The sequence below is a fragment of the Pungitius pungitius genome, chromosome 8, assembly GCF_949316345.1.
Source record: "Pungitius pungitius chromosome 8, fPunPun2.1, whole genome shotgun sequence".
NCBI classification, from domain to species: domain Eukaryota; kingdom Metazoa; phylum Chordata; class Actinopteri; order Perciformes; family Gasterosteidae; genus Pungitius; species Pungitius pungitius.
This window is the reverse complement of record NC_084907.1, coordinates 19,279,283-19,298,477: the sequence shown is the minus strand read 5'-3', so window position 1 is coordinate 19,298,477 and position 19,195 is coordinate 19,279,283. Positions and strand designations below refer to the sequence as shown.

At 44.5% G+C, this 19,195-nt stretch overlaps 1 protein-coding gene and 1 non-coding gene across 3 annotated transcripts; one reads left to right on the top strand and one right to left on the bottom strand.

Annotated features, from left to right (window-relative positions):
• Positions 1-795: 795 nt before the first annotated feature.
• Positions 796-15,638, bottom strand: LOC119230203 (protein kinase C delta type-like). Of its 2 annotated transcripts, none has more exons than XM_037491275.2 (17): positions 15,366-15,638; positions 7,812-7,933; positions 7,316-7,588; positions 5,184-5,352; positions 4,390-4,421; positions 4,201-4,286; positions 3,827-3,956; positions 3,584-3,684; positions 3,351-3,435; positions 3,082-3,203; positions 2,507-2,680; positions 2,181-2,272; positions 1,962-2,024; positions 1,652-1,790; positions 1,377-1,565; positions 1,115-1,243; positions 796-974 (listed from the first exon to the last, which is right to left on the bottom strand). In XM_037491275.2, the coding sequence occupies exons 2-17, from the start codon at positions 7,918-7,920 to the stop codon at positions 816-818; spliced, it is 2,052 nt and encodes a 683-aa protein (XP_037347172.2). In that variant the 5' UTR covers positions 7,921-7,933; positions 15,366-15,638; the 3' UTR covers positions 796-815. The 2 variants fall into 2 exon arrangements, with proteins under 2 accessions (XP_037347172.2, XP_037347173.2); XM_037491276.2 differs by lacking the exon at positions 15,366-15,638 and adding an exon at positions 14,261-14,408.
• On the top strand, positions 6,889-6,960 carry trnae-cuc (transfer RNA glutamic acid (anticodon CUC)). The gene has a single exon. It is a non-coding gene; the product is annotated as a tRNA-Glu (tRNA).
• Positions 15,639-19,195: the final 3,557 nt, after the last annotated feature.

The window sequence follows — 19,195 nt, the reverse complement described above, 5'->3', positions numbered from 1 at the left end:
TCACAGGCACCTCATCGGAATGTACATATTAATTTCCCATATATAGCACTGTTATTTTCATATTAAAATCCCCACATTTAAGTAACATAACACATTTGAAACACCTAACGCTTACAGTGGAATGCCCATACTTCCCACACAAATTAACACATCCTTCAACACATAGTTTAGTACCAGTACAGGTTTAGTACCATAACATTACAGCCCAACACGTGATGACAGATCAGAAAATCAACAAATAGCCACATGTAGCTTTTGTTGCTGACGGACACCGAAGGGCCAATTAAAATACTTGACAAAATTTAAAACAGATTAACGCCTTTGCGGTTATGTTAGACTCTGTATTCTCAAGACAGTGCAGTAAATGATGGAGTAAGTTATTCAGTTGTGCAATTACATTAATTCGATTCAGAAGAATCTTAAATCCTGTGAATTCAAATACAGTACTTTCGATAATTTGTTTAGATTCAAAGTGTCGTCACAAGGAAAAATGACGGAAAAGTAAGAATATTTACTGTCCCCACTCGCCAGCATTGATTATGCAAATCTCCCTTAATTTCCCTGGAACGTTATATTATTTTATACAACTATAAATGTTTGACAATGGAAACAAGACTATTGCCTTAGACGCCAGCATTCCTCCTGGATTCATCTTATCTCTCCTCATCTGAGAGGAACAACAGAGGTCATAGTCAAGCTCAAATCTCTCCATGTTCTTGTCATTCACCCACTTGAACTTAAAGGCCATTTCCAAGTCCAGGGCCAACACCGTGTTCCCAAAGGGGCCGTTCAGTGTTTTTTTTTTATTTATTTTTTTATTTGGTAATCATGTTTTCCAGTTTGGGGTTGATGAAGGAAAAGCCAGCGAACGCTGCCTGGTCCATGGAATCGATGAAGTTCTTGTCCGCGTGGGAGAGCCGCGGCTTCTCGCTCAGGAACTCTCGGTCAAAGTTGCTGCTGTCGCTGGGGGATTTCTGTGGGTGGCGGGTCAGAGATTTCAGTAAGTTCACGGAAGCCATCGGATTTCATACGATCATACTCACACACACACACACACATCATCAAGTCCCTCCACGGTCAGTTAAGAAACCAAAAACTAGTCACGGAATCGTACCACTTTTGGCTTAAAAGGCGGGTCCATCTCTCTGTTCTCCAGCGCTGGCCAGTTGATGGTTTTGAAGAACGGATGGGCACGGATGTCACGCACCACCCCCAACCTGCGAGTGGGATCTCGCTCAAACAGCTAGAAATGATGATGGAGAGAAAGAAGGCGGTTGTGAATCATATTGACAACTAACGTGAATACCGCAAACACTGCGTCTGCCCTCGTGGAACGCGGTGGGCCTGAGGACAACCTGCGTATCCCGTTGGGGTACCTGTTCAATGAGGTTCTTGGCCTCCTTGGTGATCCACCGGGGGTAATGGGGGGTGTCCGACCGGATGGACTCAAAAAGCTCATCCTCATCGTCGCCCTGGAAGGGCGACTGACCGATCAGCATCTCGTACACCAGCACACCGAAAGACCACCAGTCCACCGAGAAGGTGTACTTCTGTCCTAGCAGGATCTGAGAGGAGAGGCCGCTTAACGAAAACAACCTGTTTTACATCAGTGACAACAACAACAAGGGAGGGGTGCAATGTGACATCTAACCTCCGGCGCGATGTAGTCTGGTGTCCCACAAAACGTGGTGGCTCTGACGTCTCCAAACACGCGCTCTTTGCACATGCCAAAGTCTGCTATCTTGATGTGCCCGTCCTTGTCCAGCATCACGTTGTCAAGCTTCAGATCTCTGAGGAGAGCCAAAGGAAGACACGTTATACAATGCAACCTCGTCTCCAGTGGGGCATATTCTGTTTGGAGTTCTGCGGTTTAACAAGAGAGATTGGGCTCTGGCCTCGTCCGTTGCAGTAACGAGTTGATCATAGAGACTGCAGGTGTCGGAGCAGCTCTGAGATCTTACCTGTAGATGATTCCCCTCGAGTGGAGAAACTGCAGTCCCACTATTATCTCCGCAGCATAGAATCTGAAGGTTGAAATGTGCAAAAATAAAAAAATAAAACATTAAACACAGCTTTACCGTGTTTAAGAGGCAGTTGCATACCCGCCAATGTGGAAAATGACAGTTGCTGTAACGCTCACAGTTCTTTGTCCCCCCCCCCCCCCCCCCCCGAGTACTTACGTGGCTCTGTTGAGGTCAAAGCGGCCTTTGTCTTGGATGTGGAACATCAAGTCTCCTCCATTCAGGTACTCCATCACAAAGAAGAGGTGCTCCTGTGGAAAAAAACACATTACTGTTCGCTTGCTCTCGGCCGACAAATGAGACATGAAGAGGGTCTGAGAGAGAGAGAAGGAGGGAGGGAGGGGGGCGGGGGGGGGCGGAGTCAGGGGCTGGGAGCATCACCATCAACACCTGCGAGTTGTGACTATTGTCCGGGTTAGTTCCCCGTCAGAGAACAGGCTTTGTCACATGGCTCACTAGTATACGTTAAATATCCCCGCGCTTACTTTAGACTGGAATGTGGAGTAGAGGTGCGTGAGGAAGGGGTTTTCCCAGGCGAGGGCCAAGACTCTCTTCTCCACCATGGTGCACTCCACGTCGTCGTCCATGAGAACAACATCCTTCTTCAGGACCTTCACGGCGAAATACTGGCCCTGCCCCTTCAGCTCTGCCAGAAGCACCTGGGGTGTCAAAGCATCACCAGCGTGACGACGCAGGTCTCATAGGTTACACTCATAGCAAAGTTGAAATCAAGGAGGTTGTTTATAGTTCATGAAATCAATGAATGAACCAAATAGCATGGTTACTAATAAAATGATCTGTGACCTTGAGACCAAAAATGGACCATCACTGGCATTTTCATGGTCATATTTGATTGATAACGGTCGTCTACAAAGCTTACATCTACATGGAAACAATTTTCCATTTTGACTTTTTTTTTTTTTTTTTTTACACCCCATGTAATGTGTAACACCATTGCCATAACATGTTGGCACAATGTTTGACGTGTCTCCTATCTCTATGTCTACACCATTATTTCGTGTTCATTTGAGGATGTGAACGTGGGGATTGTCGGGCTTACCTTGCCGAAGCTGCCTTTCCCCAGCACCTTGTGGAATACCAGTTGATTTAAGTTGAGGCTTGCACGGGGAGCTGTCGGTGCGACTGGGGCTGCAGCCGGGCCCTCGGGTACCTTGCTGTCTGCTATAGGTGCACATTTGCACACAGAGTAAATGCATGTGCAAACCGTGATGCACAGATGCTTTCAAACTCGAACATGGGTTTAATCACCAAAATGACTACTTTTTTTATTGAACCGTAAATGACAAAACTTGATTCAAAGGGTCTTACCACTAGGGTCTAGCGATGCACTATTGATGCCTTGATAGATCCCAATATCTTCTGTATTAGAGTCATCAGACCTCTTGACAGATTTCTAAGGATGTAAAAAAAGGTTTGGTACAATAGTCTTGAGATTGTACATCCACAATCAGTCATTTGTACTCTCTTATCACCACTGACCAGAATAAAAGGAACAGAGAGTCCATGGGAATTAAAATAAAACAGTTTGTTGCAGTACCAACCTGGCTGATTTGAAGCAGAGCCTCTGCCAGTAGTTTCTGGTTGATTCCACACAGATTGGCCACTTTTTTCTTACAGTTAACATGGACATTCATGGCACACTCTGGTCAGAGGAAAGAAAATAGATGGGTTTGGTGGAGATACAAAAGAAAGAAACAGAAATAAAGTCATGGGCATGGGAGGAGGCAAGAGAAAGGCCCACATATCTTCTTGCATAATAGAGTAGAAAAAAAACCCCACATTACCTTCACATTTAAGGCCCTGTTTGTAGAGACCCCAGAGCAGACTGCCACAGTGTTCACAGAAAGTGGGGCTCCTGTAGTTATGGAGCTTGAAGCGATGCGGCACATCAATATTGAAGCGTTCTCTCTGGAACTACAAGCACACAGGGAACAATTGAAACACACGGGAAGCTGCCGTGCGATAATAAAAAGGTGACACATGCACGATCGGGATTTTTGATTTAGTTTTAGCTGCATTTGAGATTAATTAAATTTGCATTGTTTCGAGTAAGGAAAACAGTGCATGTGCACAAGTGCATAAATGCTATAAAAGGAAAGAGTGTCAGATCTGAGGTGAGGTTTTTGCACTAATGTTGGAGAACATGGGCTTTGCTCACCATAGTCTCCCGACTGTTGGCTGCTGTCCCAGTGCACCTGCCGATGATTTTTTCAATGCATCTTTTGTGGATTGCCGCATTGCATTCTGGGTGAAATGAATGAATGAATGAATATTTTGTTAACCGATAGGAACCCAAGAGGATGAAATCTGATAAAAATGCCAATGTCATTTAGCGAAAAACACTCACGTCTGCACTTGTAACCTTGCTTGTTGAGCCCCCTGAATGGAAAGGAAGAAAAGGGAATGCAATTTAATCTTTGTAACGGGGCCAACAATAAAAATATGGCTTCTTATATGAAAGGAATATATTCGGAATGTTTTTTTTTCAATAGAATGCATGTTATTTTGACAGTGATGTCCTGTAGCAGACGAGCATATCATTGGCCTACTCCTTTATGAAACCAGTTACCACCTAACATCTGTGTTCTCTGCAAAGTATTACGCTCTTGCAAAAACAAGCATGCAAAAAGCATGAGACACCCATTACTGGAGTTGACACTGCAATAACTCATGGGGTTTATTTTTTTTAACAGCATAACAGAAGCTTGAGATTGAACATTTTAAATATGAAACCAAAGACGGCATCATCTTCTATAGCAGTGGTAGGAGGTTGGTCAACTTAACAGCTTTGTGGGATTTCCCAAGACAGTGGCTCATCTCACAATAGCAGTCCTGCTGCCGTTTCTACCATTACAAACCCCCCACTGCTCCATTAAGGAAACTAGAACCGCTACTAATTGCTCTTTTGAGAAGCACCCGTGGGGGAAGGTGGGCTGGACTTTTCTTCTTGGAAAACCAATGTTTTTGTCTCATTTGCTAGGTTACAGCTTAAACGGTCTGGAATGATCAAAGCTGAGTCAGAGTGTCATCTTAATTCGAACCCAATGATAAGTGCAAAAAACAAGGAGACAGAAAAATCATCTGCTTTCAGGGGGAAAAAAAGGATGACATAATAATGACAGATATGACATGGTATCTCACCAGACAAACTCTCTGCAGACAGAACAGAAGGTGGGTTGGTTAAAGAAGGTGGCGGTAAACTCGTGGTTCTTGACCTCGTGGACTTTGGGCTGCTTGACAGCTCCTCTCCTCCTGTTGAGGGTCGTCATTCCGTCCTCACAAGAAACCTTGACTGATCGCTGAGGCGTGGCTGAGGGGAGAGATTGATTTACAAATCAAACAACGGTGTCCTTCAAACAGCTTTAAAGTGCAGTGTCATCTACAGAAAATGAAAAAAAAAAAAAAAAGATATCAATGGTGCAGTGACATGGCGGTCAATTATTTAAGCACCCAAACCTTTTACAATCTAGCGGGTGAGCTTTATTGGCCTTAAATTACATCACAATAATAAATGAGTCATCTTCTCCAATAGCCAAAGGCTGTTTAATCAAAAGGACTTAGTAGCTACACAAGGGGGAGCCTAGGTTACTGTTGCTAAATACAGGGTTCACACAGAAAAAGGACCTCTTTTATAAGCAGCTTCAACTGACGGGTGGGGTCAAAGGTCACCCAGAGACCACAGCAAAAGAGGCTTGAGAGAAGCAAACAAAGAAGGCCCGAAACTAAGAACGGGAGGGTAAATGTCTGGACAGGGGTGACAGAGATGTGATAATTAAAAAAAAAAAAAAAAGGAGTAGCCTTACAGAGACAAGAGATAAGACAATAAAAAGAGTGATGAGAGAGGCAGATAAACTAATTTCCCGTCTGCCACTCCACTGACAGATGTTTATGTTTGGACGGCGCGTCGGTGAGCTGAGGCGAGACGGTGGGCGTGAGAGAGAGAGAGAGAGCGAGAGAGAGAGAGGGTGGGCAAGAGAAAGAAGACAGACCGCTGAGGGCTGTTCACACATCGCTAAAAATACTCCAGGCTGCTTTTCAGGAAACCTGTGGAGTGTGTAGGAGGGAGCTGATGGAGTATGGAGCCCTTTTCATAACAGCAGACGCACCCCCCCCCACTCCCCCCTTCCCCCTCGCATTTATTGCTGGGGGGGAAGGGGGGGGCTAGCAGTTGAACACAGCACTGCTGGTTAGTACTGGCTTGCTTAACTTCTGCTTCTTCAACATGAAGTGAAACTACAGAAGAGTTTTGAAAGCCAAGAAGGTCCGTTATTTGATATGGACTGGTGCGATATGAGGTGCGATTACCATCCCAAAAGTTCACCCTGAGCTGTGCCCGAAACATTCATCATTGTGTTCTACAGAGTTGCATTGACAGCCTCGATGCGTGTTGACGTCCTTGAAGGACTGCGATAGTGCACTAGTTTTATATGGCCACACCCTGACAAGCTTAACTTGATACATGTCAGCACAAAGATTTACCCGTGCGTGGCTTTTTTTTTTAGGGAGGCAGTTTATTGCAGCGCAGCTGGCACAGAACTCCGCACTCACGAGATTTCCACAACAGCTATCAAGTTTGGCTGGATTTGTGTGTTAGAAGAGCAACGGATTGAAACTATAGATTTGAAATCTGCTCAGCCGGATGAGAGCACATAAAGTCAGTCGGAGTGATTTTCTGTGCATATACATGAGAGTGCTGTCATTTTGCACAACATGTGATGTGACCAACTAATGGTTGTTTATGAGTCGAATGAACCCATTGGTGTCGTCGGTCTTTAGAAGAAACAGACAAAAATATAGAGAACCAATCCAGCATCGGTTCCTTATATTTGACGTGGTGCAGCAGTTGTCCCTGGTGGTCTAGTGGTTAGGATTCGGCGCTCTCACCGCCGCGGCCCGGGTTCGATTCCCGGTCAGGGAACACTATCTTTGTTGAGTTGTGAAGCTGGACTGCCTTTAGTTGTTCAGATCGGGAATTTATGTCTGGGATATTTTGAATAGTATCAAATGGTTTTGGGCTCATCTAAAAATAATACTTTCATCTCGCTTATTCCCAACAGGATTTTAGCAACATTTTAATGTGACATAAATTGCCACATTTGTCAATTTAGTCTGATCTAACCCCAGCCACATGAGCCTGATGAAGCAGATTAGATTTTGAATTGATACACTTTTTAAATAAATATCAAGAAATATCTTTTCTGAACTATTGTCATACCAATATAATATAATAAAAAAAACAGGTTTCCAGGGGCTTTAAGCTGCAGCAGTTTTACCTGCATCGGTTTCCTCCAAGAAGAACTGCACGGCCATCTGGACCTTCCCTGACGGGAGCAGGTCCAGCCAGAACTCAGTAAAGCCGCTGGTCTTGGACTTCTTGCAGCGTTCCGACAGTACAGACAATCCGACCGTGGCCTTGGCGATTGGCTCCTCGGCGCTCAGCATCAAGACCACTTCCAAGACCCGGCCCTCATAGATATGAGCATCAAAGGTGGTCTTCCACGCTGGGTACATGGTGGGCTTCCTCTGGACCAAGGTCTTTCCTCGCTCTGTAAAAAAAAAAACACAACGGGATCATCACAAGACGTTCTTTTACCTGCTCGGGTAAAGTCACAGCGACGGAGCAATTTCTGCCCGGATTGTACGCTGGAGCCAAGTTTGCAAGTGGGTTCTTGAGCCCAGCAGATGGTGGCTGTTAAAGCAATTGAACTTGGCACATCAGGTCTCCCCTGCTGCTTATCTAGTTATGACCGTTTGTGTGGGTGCACATACCTGTGTTGACAGACTCCTTCATCTTGATGGCGCAGATGGGAGGTTCGTTCAGAGAGAGCAGAACGCCCACATCAAAATCATTGAAGGCGATACGCAGGAAGGGTGCCATGGTGACTGCTCACCTTCAAGAAAAAAAAAAAAGAAAAAAAAGTCAGTCAGTCAGAAGGTCGTACACACATTATGGTCAGAGGATAGAGGAGCCCCAAATGTCTTGATACACATAGGTTTTTCTTTGGATTGCTCAAGCTCTGAACTTAAACAAGAAGGAAGAGAGTCTATGGAAAACCACAGAGGAAGTTTCAACTCAAGACGTAAGATTGGAAACTAACAGCCATTGATGAGGCAAGAAGAAACTGACTCATTCATGAATCTTGTGCACAGTTTTGGACTTCCAGAGAGAAAAGAAAGAAAGACAAACACACTCAAATGACAAACAAAAGGTAAAAGAAAAGCAGTTTCTGCTACCTTATAGTTTTCACATTCATTTTGTGGGACTTTTTCAAACCAGAAATGGTGCTGTCTCTTAACTCTCTACTTGGTTCTGAATCACGCAGGATTAGGTCTTCCATGCTGACAAAGTCAAATTATCTACTTCAACTCAGACCTATTCTGATGCATTTTTCTGGTGCAGAGTGCAGAACTAAAACAGAAACCACAGCTTGCAAAAGTATCTCCCGCTTGCTTCACCTCGACTGAATTGCTGCACTGACAGATTTGTTCAGCACTAGTTCCATTGTGTTTGGTACATTTCCTCTTCGCAAAATTCTTGTGGGGTTCGAACAACATGTCCTACCGGAGTCGTTATTAACCTGCTCAGCTAACATGGTCCATTCTATACATTTTAAGTAAATCACTATCAAGTAGTGTCTCTCTCCATGAAGCAGTGCACAGCGTTAATGAACGGCTTCTGCAATGGATCTGCATTTACTTACTGGACTTTTTATATTATTAAGGTTGTTTCACAGAGCACATATTTTACCAGAGGGAACAAAAAGGCATATCCACCCACATCCAAAATTGTAAAGTAGCAACAAATGTTTGAATGAATTCCTTCACACTGCACTGCTGGTGCTTTTACGATCTTTGACTTGACCGGATGGTGTTTAGATTTTCTAAAAAGACGGTATTTTTGTAGAGTAATTGCTAAATGCACAGAAACATGTCCATGTCCTACACTTCTGGAAAAGTACTGCAGAAATGGCCTCTAATTCCCCAGTTTTTTTTCTTCAAAAACACAATGTGGAGCAGCAGCTCGTCAATACAAGTGACTGTGTACTGTATATTAGGAAGCATGGGGGCCCAAGCTTCTGGCTTGATTTCCCAACACAAGAAAGAAGAGTCCGCATGGTGAAGTGAATCAGTAACACTGGACGTCTGAATACAAAACACTGGAGGTGCCATTTGCTTTAAGGAAGCTTAATAGCATTTTGAGCTGAGGGAGGCTCTGTTGTTGCTGTGTAATCTTTGAATGACCCTGCTGACCTGCCGGAGATCTTTAAAAAAAAAAAAAGGGTCCAAGAACTATTCATGTTCTCTAGTTAGCCCACGCATGCTTACATACAGACAGACAGACAGAGAGACAACCCAAACATAATGTTAACCAAAGTTATGGAGTTTTCCAGATGTGAAACACACACTTTGACATCCATTTTTAGAGTCTGTTTCCTCTCCGCTTTACACAGACACACAAAGTCGCTTATGTTGGCCTACACATACCCCGGCATTTTTACAAAAGAAAAGAGAGCCTTGTTTCTCTAGAGAGAGAGTGGAAAAAATGAGCACATGCAATTGGGGAAGGGGTGGGTAAAGAGCAAAAGGGAGGGGAAAAAAGAAAACACACACTCAGAAGCCATGAGGAGAAATCAGACTCGATGAGAGAACCAGATTTGCCTTCAGTCAGCTTCCAGTGAGATGGATATTTGGATAAAGTGTGTGTGTGTGAGACCTCAACCAGCTTTGGCGACACTGAGGCTTTTGTCCTAAACTACAAAACACAGACGCAGCAAAAGTAACAAAGTATCAGTAAATGTCAAATTGATTATGTGTTAACTCTCCAAATAATTTGTAAATCATACACTGACTGGAAGAAGGTAAGCAGGGCAACAAATATGTGACTATGACAGGTCATTAAATGCTACTTTGACTTGAAAAGAAAATCCCTGTCACCCTTTTTGGCTGATCGGAGGAGGCTGTATGAACTTAACTTATGACCTCCATCCCACACATTTTTGAAAGTAAATAATAAAATAGGTTATTATATAACAAAAAAAAAATTAACCTTCAATAATAATGACGTGAAACCCTTACTACATAACATGCATTGTAGCACAAGAGACATGCGTGACTGTCCACAATGGATGTACCCGCAAAGTCATGTTCAGTGAAGCACCACAAACCAGTCAATGCTTCGGTATGCGCAAAGTAAGTGGTTATGTCATTCAAAAGGAACAACTGGTCCAGCAGGTCCGGGCAGGTTGGGGACTCACTTTCGGGAATAAACGTGTAGACAATGCGGGCAGTGGAATTCTGTGAAGTCAGGTTCCCTAAATCAGTCCACCTGAGTAATGCGTGTCACCTCACCAGACTGCAGGCAAAAAGCCTGTGAAACCATCAAGTCGTGAATGTAGCAGTAAAGGCCTGTGAGAGAACAGTGTCTACTGATGTCATTGATCGCAAAGGAACAAAAAAATAAATAATATATATATATATATATACACACGTTTACATTGAGTTTATTCTAACTTGTTATGGCCCCTTAAACTAGGAGTCTAGGCATGAAAAGGGACACAGTTGCACATCGATTATGGCATTGAATGCAGTATTGGCGTTTATTTTTTTAATTTATTAGGTTTTAAATAGAAGATATCCAGCAGATAAAAGGCACCTGACCCTAAACATGCACACGCACCTTGTTCCCATCAGAGATTTTGCCTTGTCACAGGAGGAAACTTAACCAGAGGTGTCAGGTTACTTAAGTAGACATTTTGGGTATCTATAGTTTACTGGAGTATTTATTTTTCAGACAACTTTTTACTTCTACTCCTTACATTTTCACGCAAATATCCGTTCTTTCTACTTCTTAAAAATAGCCTCGTTACTCCTATTTAATTTTGGCTTGCTTTACGGCTTACTCATCGTTCAAAAACACACACACGAAAAAACTATCCGGAATGATCGCGCCATCCGGATTGAGTGATTTGGATTGTGGTCGGATGAGAAGTATAAACATTTACCATCCAGACACCCTATTGGTTTACTCCGCGATGCGCCTGCAGATGGCGCAAATCAGAGTTGACGCCGCGTGGGAAAAGCGGTCGGTGGAAGGTTCCTTTTCATGGCGGCAGGGTGCGGAGGTCGGAGGTCGGTGGTCGGTTCCTCCGCTGGTCGGTGGTAGCGATACAAGCCGATCTCAGTTGGGTATTTAGGGACATGAACCCGCCTCCTCCTCCTCCTTCTCCTCATGCAATGTCCATGTAACATTAAATGAGAATCTTCATGACCATGACCTGCAAGTAGCGCAGCGTCTTCAATAAAGTGATGTATGTCTTAAGTATTAACGTGTGTACGTCCTCCGACTCACGTCATTAAGCCGTCACTGGAACGTGGGTTTTCATTTTATTTGTTCAAGTGCGCATGTGTCCTCTCTTGTTTTAGCGTCGCGTCTCTGAACGTCGCCATGTTTCCGTCATCCGAACGGCAGGTCACGTGATCTGAATGTTCTGTTAACACATTAAGAGTTTGTCCTTAATGGACTTTTTTTTTTAGAGTAGTTTTGAAACCAGTACTTTTATACTTTTACTCAAGTAAAATGCTTGACATAACACTTCAACAAAACCATTTTTAAACCCTAATTTCTATACTTCTACTTGAGTAAGGAATGTGAATACATTTGACACCTCTGCGTGCAACGATTAGCAATGACATTGGCTCAGCGACGGTAGAGGTTACGTAAATAAGACATTCCGATGAGGCAGCATTGTACGACAGGTGGATCCAGAGACAGTCGCACCTAAATGCAGAATGCAGACTCTGTCAAGGTCGTCATTTACACAGGGGCTTTTTCCACTGTGACGCGTCAACAGGCCTCAATTTACACAAACACACACACAAAAGAACAATGTTTGGACATCATTTGGCTGCCTTTCAGGTTCAGGTATTGTCTGTGCGGAGCCATTCCTACTATGGAAATCCAAAAGGCTCGCTGTAAAACTAGCGCAGCAGTAGGGTTCATTAAACAATCAGTACAGCAACATAATTTGAATCGACTGCATGGTCTTCAAATATATATATATATATTTATTTATTTTTAACAGGTTCGTTGGCAACTAGCTGCCTTCTAAAAAAAGGGCACCACAGAAGACAGCTTTTTTTTTAAAAGATAAAAATAAATGATGGTGCCTTAGTAACCGAGGAATTCTTCAGTTGAAGAATTACAAAAAAACGTTAAGTTCCACAACCTCCTACTTTAACGTGTGCAGTTCCTTTAAGAGAACCGTGCTGACGCCACACGTGGATAAAGACGAGCGGAGTGAAAGACACCTAGAACAGCCCAGCTGGATGGCGGCGGGCCCGGCGTGGCCCCGCACGCTGAATTAGAGCTGAACAAACACGACTCCACACAACCATAATGTACCTGAACGAGCCGGCGTCAGCCCGGGCCACACGGGCCACCCAAACCCAATAACCTGCTGGGGAGCTGTGTGAATAGACACCCATTGCATGGCAGTGCTCTTTTAGAACAGCTCAAACAGAAACTCTCCCTCCGCGTCGCAAATCAAACAGCGCTGGAATATCAGAAAGCACATGATGTACCCTCTGTGCCGTCCGCCCAACCCCATTGATACTTTTGAAAGATGTTCTGAAGTGACTCGGTGGAGGCACCGACATGGAGTCATTTTTCATTTTCTTTATTCCGTTGTGATTTTGAAGAATTCGTCCAAACGAAGCCACGGAATTATCACAAAACTTCCTGTAATCCAAAAGTCTTTCCCTGAGCCTCGGTGGCATGTATTGTTAGCGCATTAACGCGACACAAGTGCACCTGCGCGCTTGCACACGCACACTAATAACCTTGAACAAAGCAGCCTTTAATGAATTTCGTCAGAGAGCGGCTGCAAAGAACCAAAGCCTTCCTTTCTTTCAGCGACCGAGGTTAATGTTGAACACCCGGCCGCCTCTGAAGCCAACCACCCGCGACCTCGCAGAGGTCAAGTCAACACTATTATTACAGATGTTGTCTCGGGAGACGCGAAACAGCAACAAAAAAAAAAAGGAATGAGCGCCGATGTGCACAGTGCACCACAGCCGCTGCAACCATCGGGACAAAAGTAGGACACGGAAGAAAAGGGATTGAGGATTTGAAGAGGAGTGAGACCAGCGCTGACTTTGCTGGTTCAAGGACACCGACAGATGATGATGACCATAAACCCGAGAACTGGCAGTAGGAACTCAAACGTATGTGAAACCCGTTCTCTTCCATCGCTGGGCTTTTCTGGCACACTGTCAAACCTGCTATACCAGCATGGATGGAATCCAGCTGCTATTGTGTGTGTGTGTGTGTGTGTGTCTCCTCTCCCCCTGCATTAAGAGCAGTGTCCATTTCTGCTTCGCTTGCAGTTCACAAAGCTTTGGTTAAAAAGGAAGACAAAATAGCATCTGAGCCAGGAGAGCCAAGCAGGAAAGCATGATGTGTGTGTGTGTGTGTTTGTGTGTATATGTGTGTGTGGGGGGGAGAGTGGTATAGTAACAAGAGGCCAAGGGCAAGTAATGTGCCAAACTATCATCTCCCAGTGCTGATTTACCTAATGCATGCCAAACTGCTGCGTGTGTCTGCTGCCTGTGTGTGTGTGTGTGTGTGTGTGTGTGTGTGTGTGTGTGTGTGTGTGTGTGTGTGTGTGTAGGTATGCACAAAGGAAGGGGCTGCTGCTTTAAGAAGAATCACTTGTTGTACGTACTGTAAGAAAAGCTTGTGTCACTTTCCTGTTTTATGGCACAATAATCAAACTGTTTTCAGTTTTGGTCGTTACTGATTTTTATGCTGTTGACAACAATGGTTGAGTTTAAAAAACCAAAAACACTTTGTTCAACGCATACATGCAATACTTATAAAAAAGATATTATTCAATTGTGTATTAATTATTAAAGTAAATAAAATGCTGCCAACATTCAGTACATTTAACGTACACAGTTCAGGTTGGACTTCAAAAGTACACTGGATCAATACCCAGTTCTAAATGCAGAGATTTTATTTCCCTATTGGAGCTGCATCAACTCTGAAGTCCTGTTTGAGGACCAGAAAGCCGCATGCTGTCGAGGGATCGGTACTGGAAGGGCAACTCACTCCGCACTGAGCAGATGTCCCAAACGCGTCCCACCAACGCAGCTCACAAAGCCCCAAGCCAATATTGACACATCAGTAACTGCAGGCAGATGCATGCAGACAGTGTTACCAGTGTTACGCGTCGCCTCCAGAAGACGGCAACAGGATACGGAGTCGGGCCACAAAGGCAGAATTCAGGTTGTAGTTTGTGACACACAGCTTTTTCGTTTCCCCACGAGTGTTGGAAAGGATTATTTCCAAAAATAGGATCATAGTGTCCGGGGAGCTGGACCCCTGTGGATTCAGAAGGCCGAGATGTTTACACCCACAAGAACGCAGGGTAGCGTTCAAGCATCAGCGTATTTACTCATCCTGCGTAGACACATGAGACTTCATTTGGTTGGACACTGGGTCGTTCCCTTTGCGTGTTTTAAACATTTGGATCGATGCCTTTACCCATGACATGTGACGTAAGAGGGGGGGAAAAAAAAGAGTGTTGTGATGTAAATCCTGAGAACTTCTAACAACACCAAGGCTCCCGTAGACAAGGCAAACCGGATCCAGTTCAAGTTAGACCACACTGAGCAAAGTCAAACCAAACAACGCGCTGGAGGGAATTCAACCGAATGGATCTGCACTTGATGTGAGGGTGAAGCTTGTTTTGTAAATACATGTCTTAAATCTTAAATCATTTTCAACGACTCAATAGTTACTTAGAATAAAAACCGGAATCCAAACACAAGGTGTTTTGAAGGGAAGCTTGTCTCTTGTTGCATAATAACACGTGACATTTATAGGCTGATATGGACTTTAAAAAAATGTTTTGTTTGTTTGTTTGTTTGTGTCTGTTCGTTAACATTTTTGATGAATGCCAAAGTTTAGTCGACTAAACTTAGGCAGACCTCCCCTATCACCGATGTGTCACCATAAGAGACAACGCTACACATTAGCACGGGAGACTCGTCCCGGTGAATCGTGGCGGTCAAACGCCTCCGCCCGCGGAACTTTACCACCGCGGCCCGCCGGGGGGGGCGGAGAAACTTCTCTCACACCCAGCAACCCCCCAAAAAAATCCCTTCTGCAACCGAGGTGTTGACGGTAAAGACGGCTACTGTCCCGATCTGTCAAAAAACACCAAATACAAGTCCCCCCCCCACACACACACACACACACACACCGACCACTAAAGAAGTTGAGCCTCTTCTGGAGTAAACCGGGACTTGTCGGGACGTTACCTCTTCCGCTCAGCTGCAGGGTCCTCGGCTCTCGATCCGCGGGCCTCGCGGCGCACTGGCTCCTAAAAACTCGGAAAGCGGTTGAGGAAGTGTTCAGGTCGGTCCTGGAGCTGCTCCTTCGTGCTCTCTCTCTCTCTCTCTCCGCGTGTGTGTGTGAGACTGAGACTGGGCACGTACTGCAGCTCCACAGGGCGGCGCGCTGTGGACGCTGGTCCACGCGTGACGTCAGCCAGGTGACTTTTTTTCCGAACACGCCCATAACGCAGTGCGTGGGTTGGTTTTTAAATTCTTTAGCTGGTCTGTTGTGTATTTTTTTTTTTAACCTTGCCTTGGACTTGGACAATGTGGTAATATTTAAGTTTAGTTTGCAAACCAATCAGGTGGATCTCTTCCGAAATACAGTTTGATTACCGACAGCAGTTGCACATTTGAGTTTTGGGATCCCCCGACAGTGTTTCCCCAAAGTTTAAAAAAAAACACATTGGTGAATTCAGGTATATTGGGACAGCGTAAGTATAAGGCATTTTACTTCTGCCTTGAAAATCCTATGATAAAGCAAACGAGTAAATCAAAGCCGTGTGTATCTTGGGGATTCCCGCAGACAGGTTCATGGATAATTCATTTATGGGTAGTTGTGACGAACGGCCACGCATTTCCATGTTGGCCCGGCCTACAATCACCTCCACGCAAGGCGCAACGCAGAGAGCCACGTGGTGCTGAGTCACCAGTCCCCGCCCACCAACACGGTGTGACTATAAGAGAGAATGGGCCAGTAAATTTAGACACACTGTTGTAAATCCTAAAGAGCTATTTATAGCTCCCAAAAGCCCCCCCAACAACGAAGGGGTATAATAGCTGGCAGGGTTGAATGCTGATAGACGACTGAATAAGACAAGTTACTCATCATGTCGTCACCACCACAAGCATAGTTCTTTCACTAAAAATACAACATCCCCCCCCCCCCCCCTCAGAGAGCTCAGAGAGCTTTGGAACGGGTCAAACATTTGCCGTTAAGGTAGTTACATGTTACATGTTTCAGTATCTAACACACACCAACATCCAATAAAAGATGTGACAGGAAAACAGGTCAGAATGGAACTTTTTCCATTACTTTCACTTCATGGAAAACTTGTCTTATCTTTACCAATGACCTCATGCTCCAGCATTGGTTGTAAATACAAAGTTCCATCCAATGAACCTATGGCAGACATGTTTAATCAGTGAGCCATGGTGCCGCGCCCTGCAGATAAACCTGCCCTGACTTTACACTTCAGTCACTCCTGCTGTCAGTCAGGTTCAACGGGAAAGCAGGGTAGCGAGACCGTCTCCTTCCCGACAGAGTGGCAGATGTCGAGTCATCCGACGGACACGAAGCTAATTCTCTCACGTCTAAAACGTGCCGTCGCCGTCTGCTCCGAGAATCCCAGCTCAAGTTAGTTCAGTTTGAAAAGCGACGACGCTGACTGTGGGCGGTCGCCCTCTGGGTCACGTGATGTCCCTGTAAGAGTACCACAGTGTGAGACCCATCCAGGGCACCCAGACTCTTCCTGTTGTGAGGGCTGTTTTCTTCCCATCCTGGCAGTGCCTGGGCAAACATCACAGTGAGTAATGAGAAAGACAGACGGAAAAAAACAAAAAAACTGTCTCAAATAGAATAAAAAAAACAAAAAAAACAATCCTTCCATCAAGAGACCTGCCACAGGCCAACTCTGCCTTTCTCCATCTGTCCTCGTTTACGTCTCCTTCTCTCATTCGCTGTTTTCAGGTCCCCCCCCCCCCCCCCCCTTTTTCCTGTTCCAAAATCTGAAAACTGATAACGAGAAGGTCATCAAAGTCACTTTCCTCTAAAGTGGGGATGAAAGAGCGTCTGCGTGTGTGTTTGTGTCGTCTCCGCTTGGGAAATGTTTTGCGCTGGAATGCCTGTGATGATGCTTCCTGTCGCGTCCATTAGCGTGCTCAGCTTCTTTTTCTATGCCGCGGGTGCTCTATTGTCTTACACATTTGACATTTCCCCCCCCCCCCCCCCCCTCCGTTGTGAGCGAGAACACTGTGCGAGAAGAGAGATCAGCCCTCACCTCGGTCTGGTGTTGTATTTTATTATTGCATTGGGACAGGATTTTCAGATTACAGGAATGGAAAAATTGCTCAACCGCCTACATGTTGGCAGTTGTTGGGAAGGCTCTTTTGACGTTACCCGCGTACGGTGGGTATCACTGTCTTATCACACCCTCTTTGCTTTCCATATTTATAACTTACAGTGATCTCAGTTTGATTCTGAACTTTATTGGCACTCAAGTAGTTTATGAAATGAAACCCAAGGCACTCTATCTTGAATTCCTTATCGCCCTCCTTTCAAAAGTTTCTCAAAGGAGAAGCGCTCCTTTTTCTATTTTAAGAGTTCCTTTTCTTACAATTTGCAGAGACACTGACATTGAATGCTATTGATCCATACGAGCGGGCAGTTACCTAATCTCTGGTTCCCTGGCGGCTAATGGGGGAGGTTTTTTGAATGTGAGTAAGAGACCATGTGACGGAGTTCACCCTCAAGAGGAGAAGTGGAGACCAGGGTGCCTCGGGGAAATGAGAAAATTTCCCATGTTACATTGCCTTTCTCTCTTTGGTTTTGCTTTTGGTACTTGCAGGGAGTATTGGGTCACTGATGCTCCTGGGATGATGTATTTAGAACAACCCCAATCTTCCATTCTTAATAAGTTAAAGCCACGTCCTTTGCCTTTTCTTTTGTAAGCGCGGGCCTTCTGTATTCAACTCTCTCATTAGTGTTGCAGATGTTAAAAAGAAATAGGCCCAAATACTTTGTGCTTTTTCTTTGTCTTCAAATACGAATGCGAGCACTGAATTCTTTATTTTCGCTGTGCGACTTGGTCGCTCCATATTCGGGGGATTTTTTTTTGTTTTCTACTAAGTCACTTATCTGAGATTGCACGTATTATCCAGCAATCTGACCGGAGCCGGGAGGTTAAAACGCCCGGAGAACAGAATCGCTCACACTGGTCTCTCAACCACAAGGGGATGGAAATGTGTTTTACAACCGGCCAAATTAAATAAGCGACAGTTACCGGTAATGACAGGTCACCCCTCTGGGCAGTACAAATATGTGCCCTTTTTATGAACTAAAGTGCCTCCCTCGGGTAGATAAGTGAGAATTAATGGAATGAAACCCTGTTGATTTATGTTACAGCATAAAGTACAAATGGCTTGACAAATACAGGATGTCTTGTTTTTAGTGAGGGCATCGTCACCCTTTTTAGAATAATAATACCCATAGGTGCTGACAAGAACTGTGAAACCGGAGATCATTGTGTTTTTGAAAAGAGAAAGCCAAAAAATGAAAAATGTTCAGAGGTACAGTCTTGTGAACCACTTCCAAGAGTAAATCCCACACATTTCCAGCAGCAACAGATGAAAGAAAGAAACATGTTGGGATTGGTATTGAGTTGCCCTCGTTATATTTCGGCAGGCCACATTTTTTTTGTGAACAGAATTTAAAAATGTCAACAATATCCATGTAATTGAGTTGTAGAGCTTCTGGAATCTTAAACACACAAGCTGCACAGATACTGCACCTCGACATGCCACACTTACACCAACATCGTCCCTTGGCAAATGCTGCAGCAGTATGATGAGAATATCATACAATACTGTGCGCTGATTGTGAGAAAGGAACACTTTATATAGACATATACACTTAAATACTGTATACATTACTTTATATAATCCCTCTCTTTCCCCATCTTATTTGTCCAAAGCTATAAATGTGTTCAAAACAACAATGAATCTTCAAGTTTCTATTGATTTTCCATTGAAACCGT

What these genes read in the sequence shown, in the direction of transcription:
- LOC119230203 (XM_037491275.2), bottom strand. Translation starts at nt 7,920, where the DNA reads ATGGCACCCTTCCTGCGTATCGCCTTCAATGATTTTGATGTGGGCGTT. An exon ending in GTCTGCAGAGAGTTTGTCTG is followed by an intron (nt 4,422 to 5,183) that starts GTGAGATACCAT and finishes CTTTCCATTCAG; the next exon opens with GGGGCTCAACAAGCAAGGTT. An exon ending in TCGAGGGGAATCATCTACAG is followed by an intron (nt 1,791 to 1,961) that starts GTAAGATCTCAG and finishes GGCTCTCCTCAG; the next exon opens with AGATCTGAAGCTTGACAACG.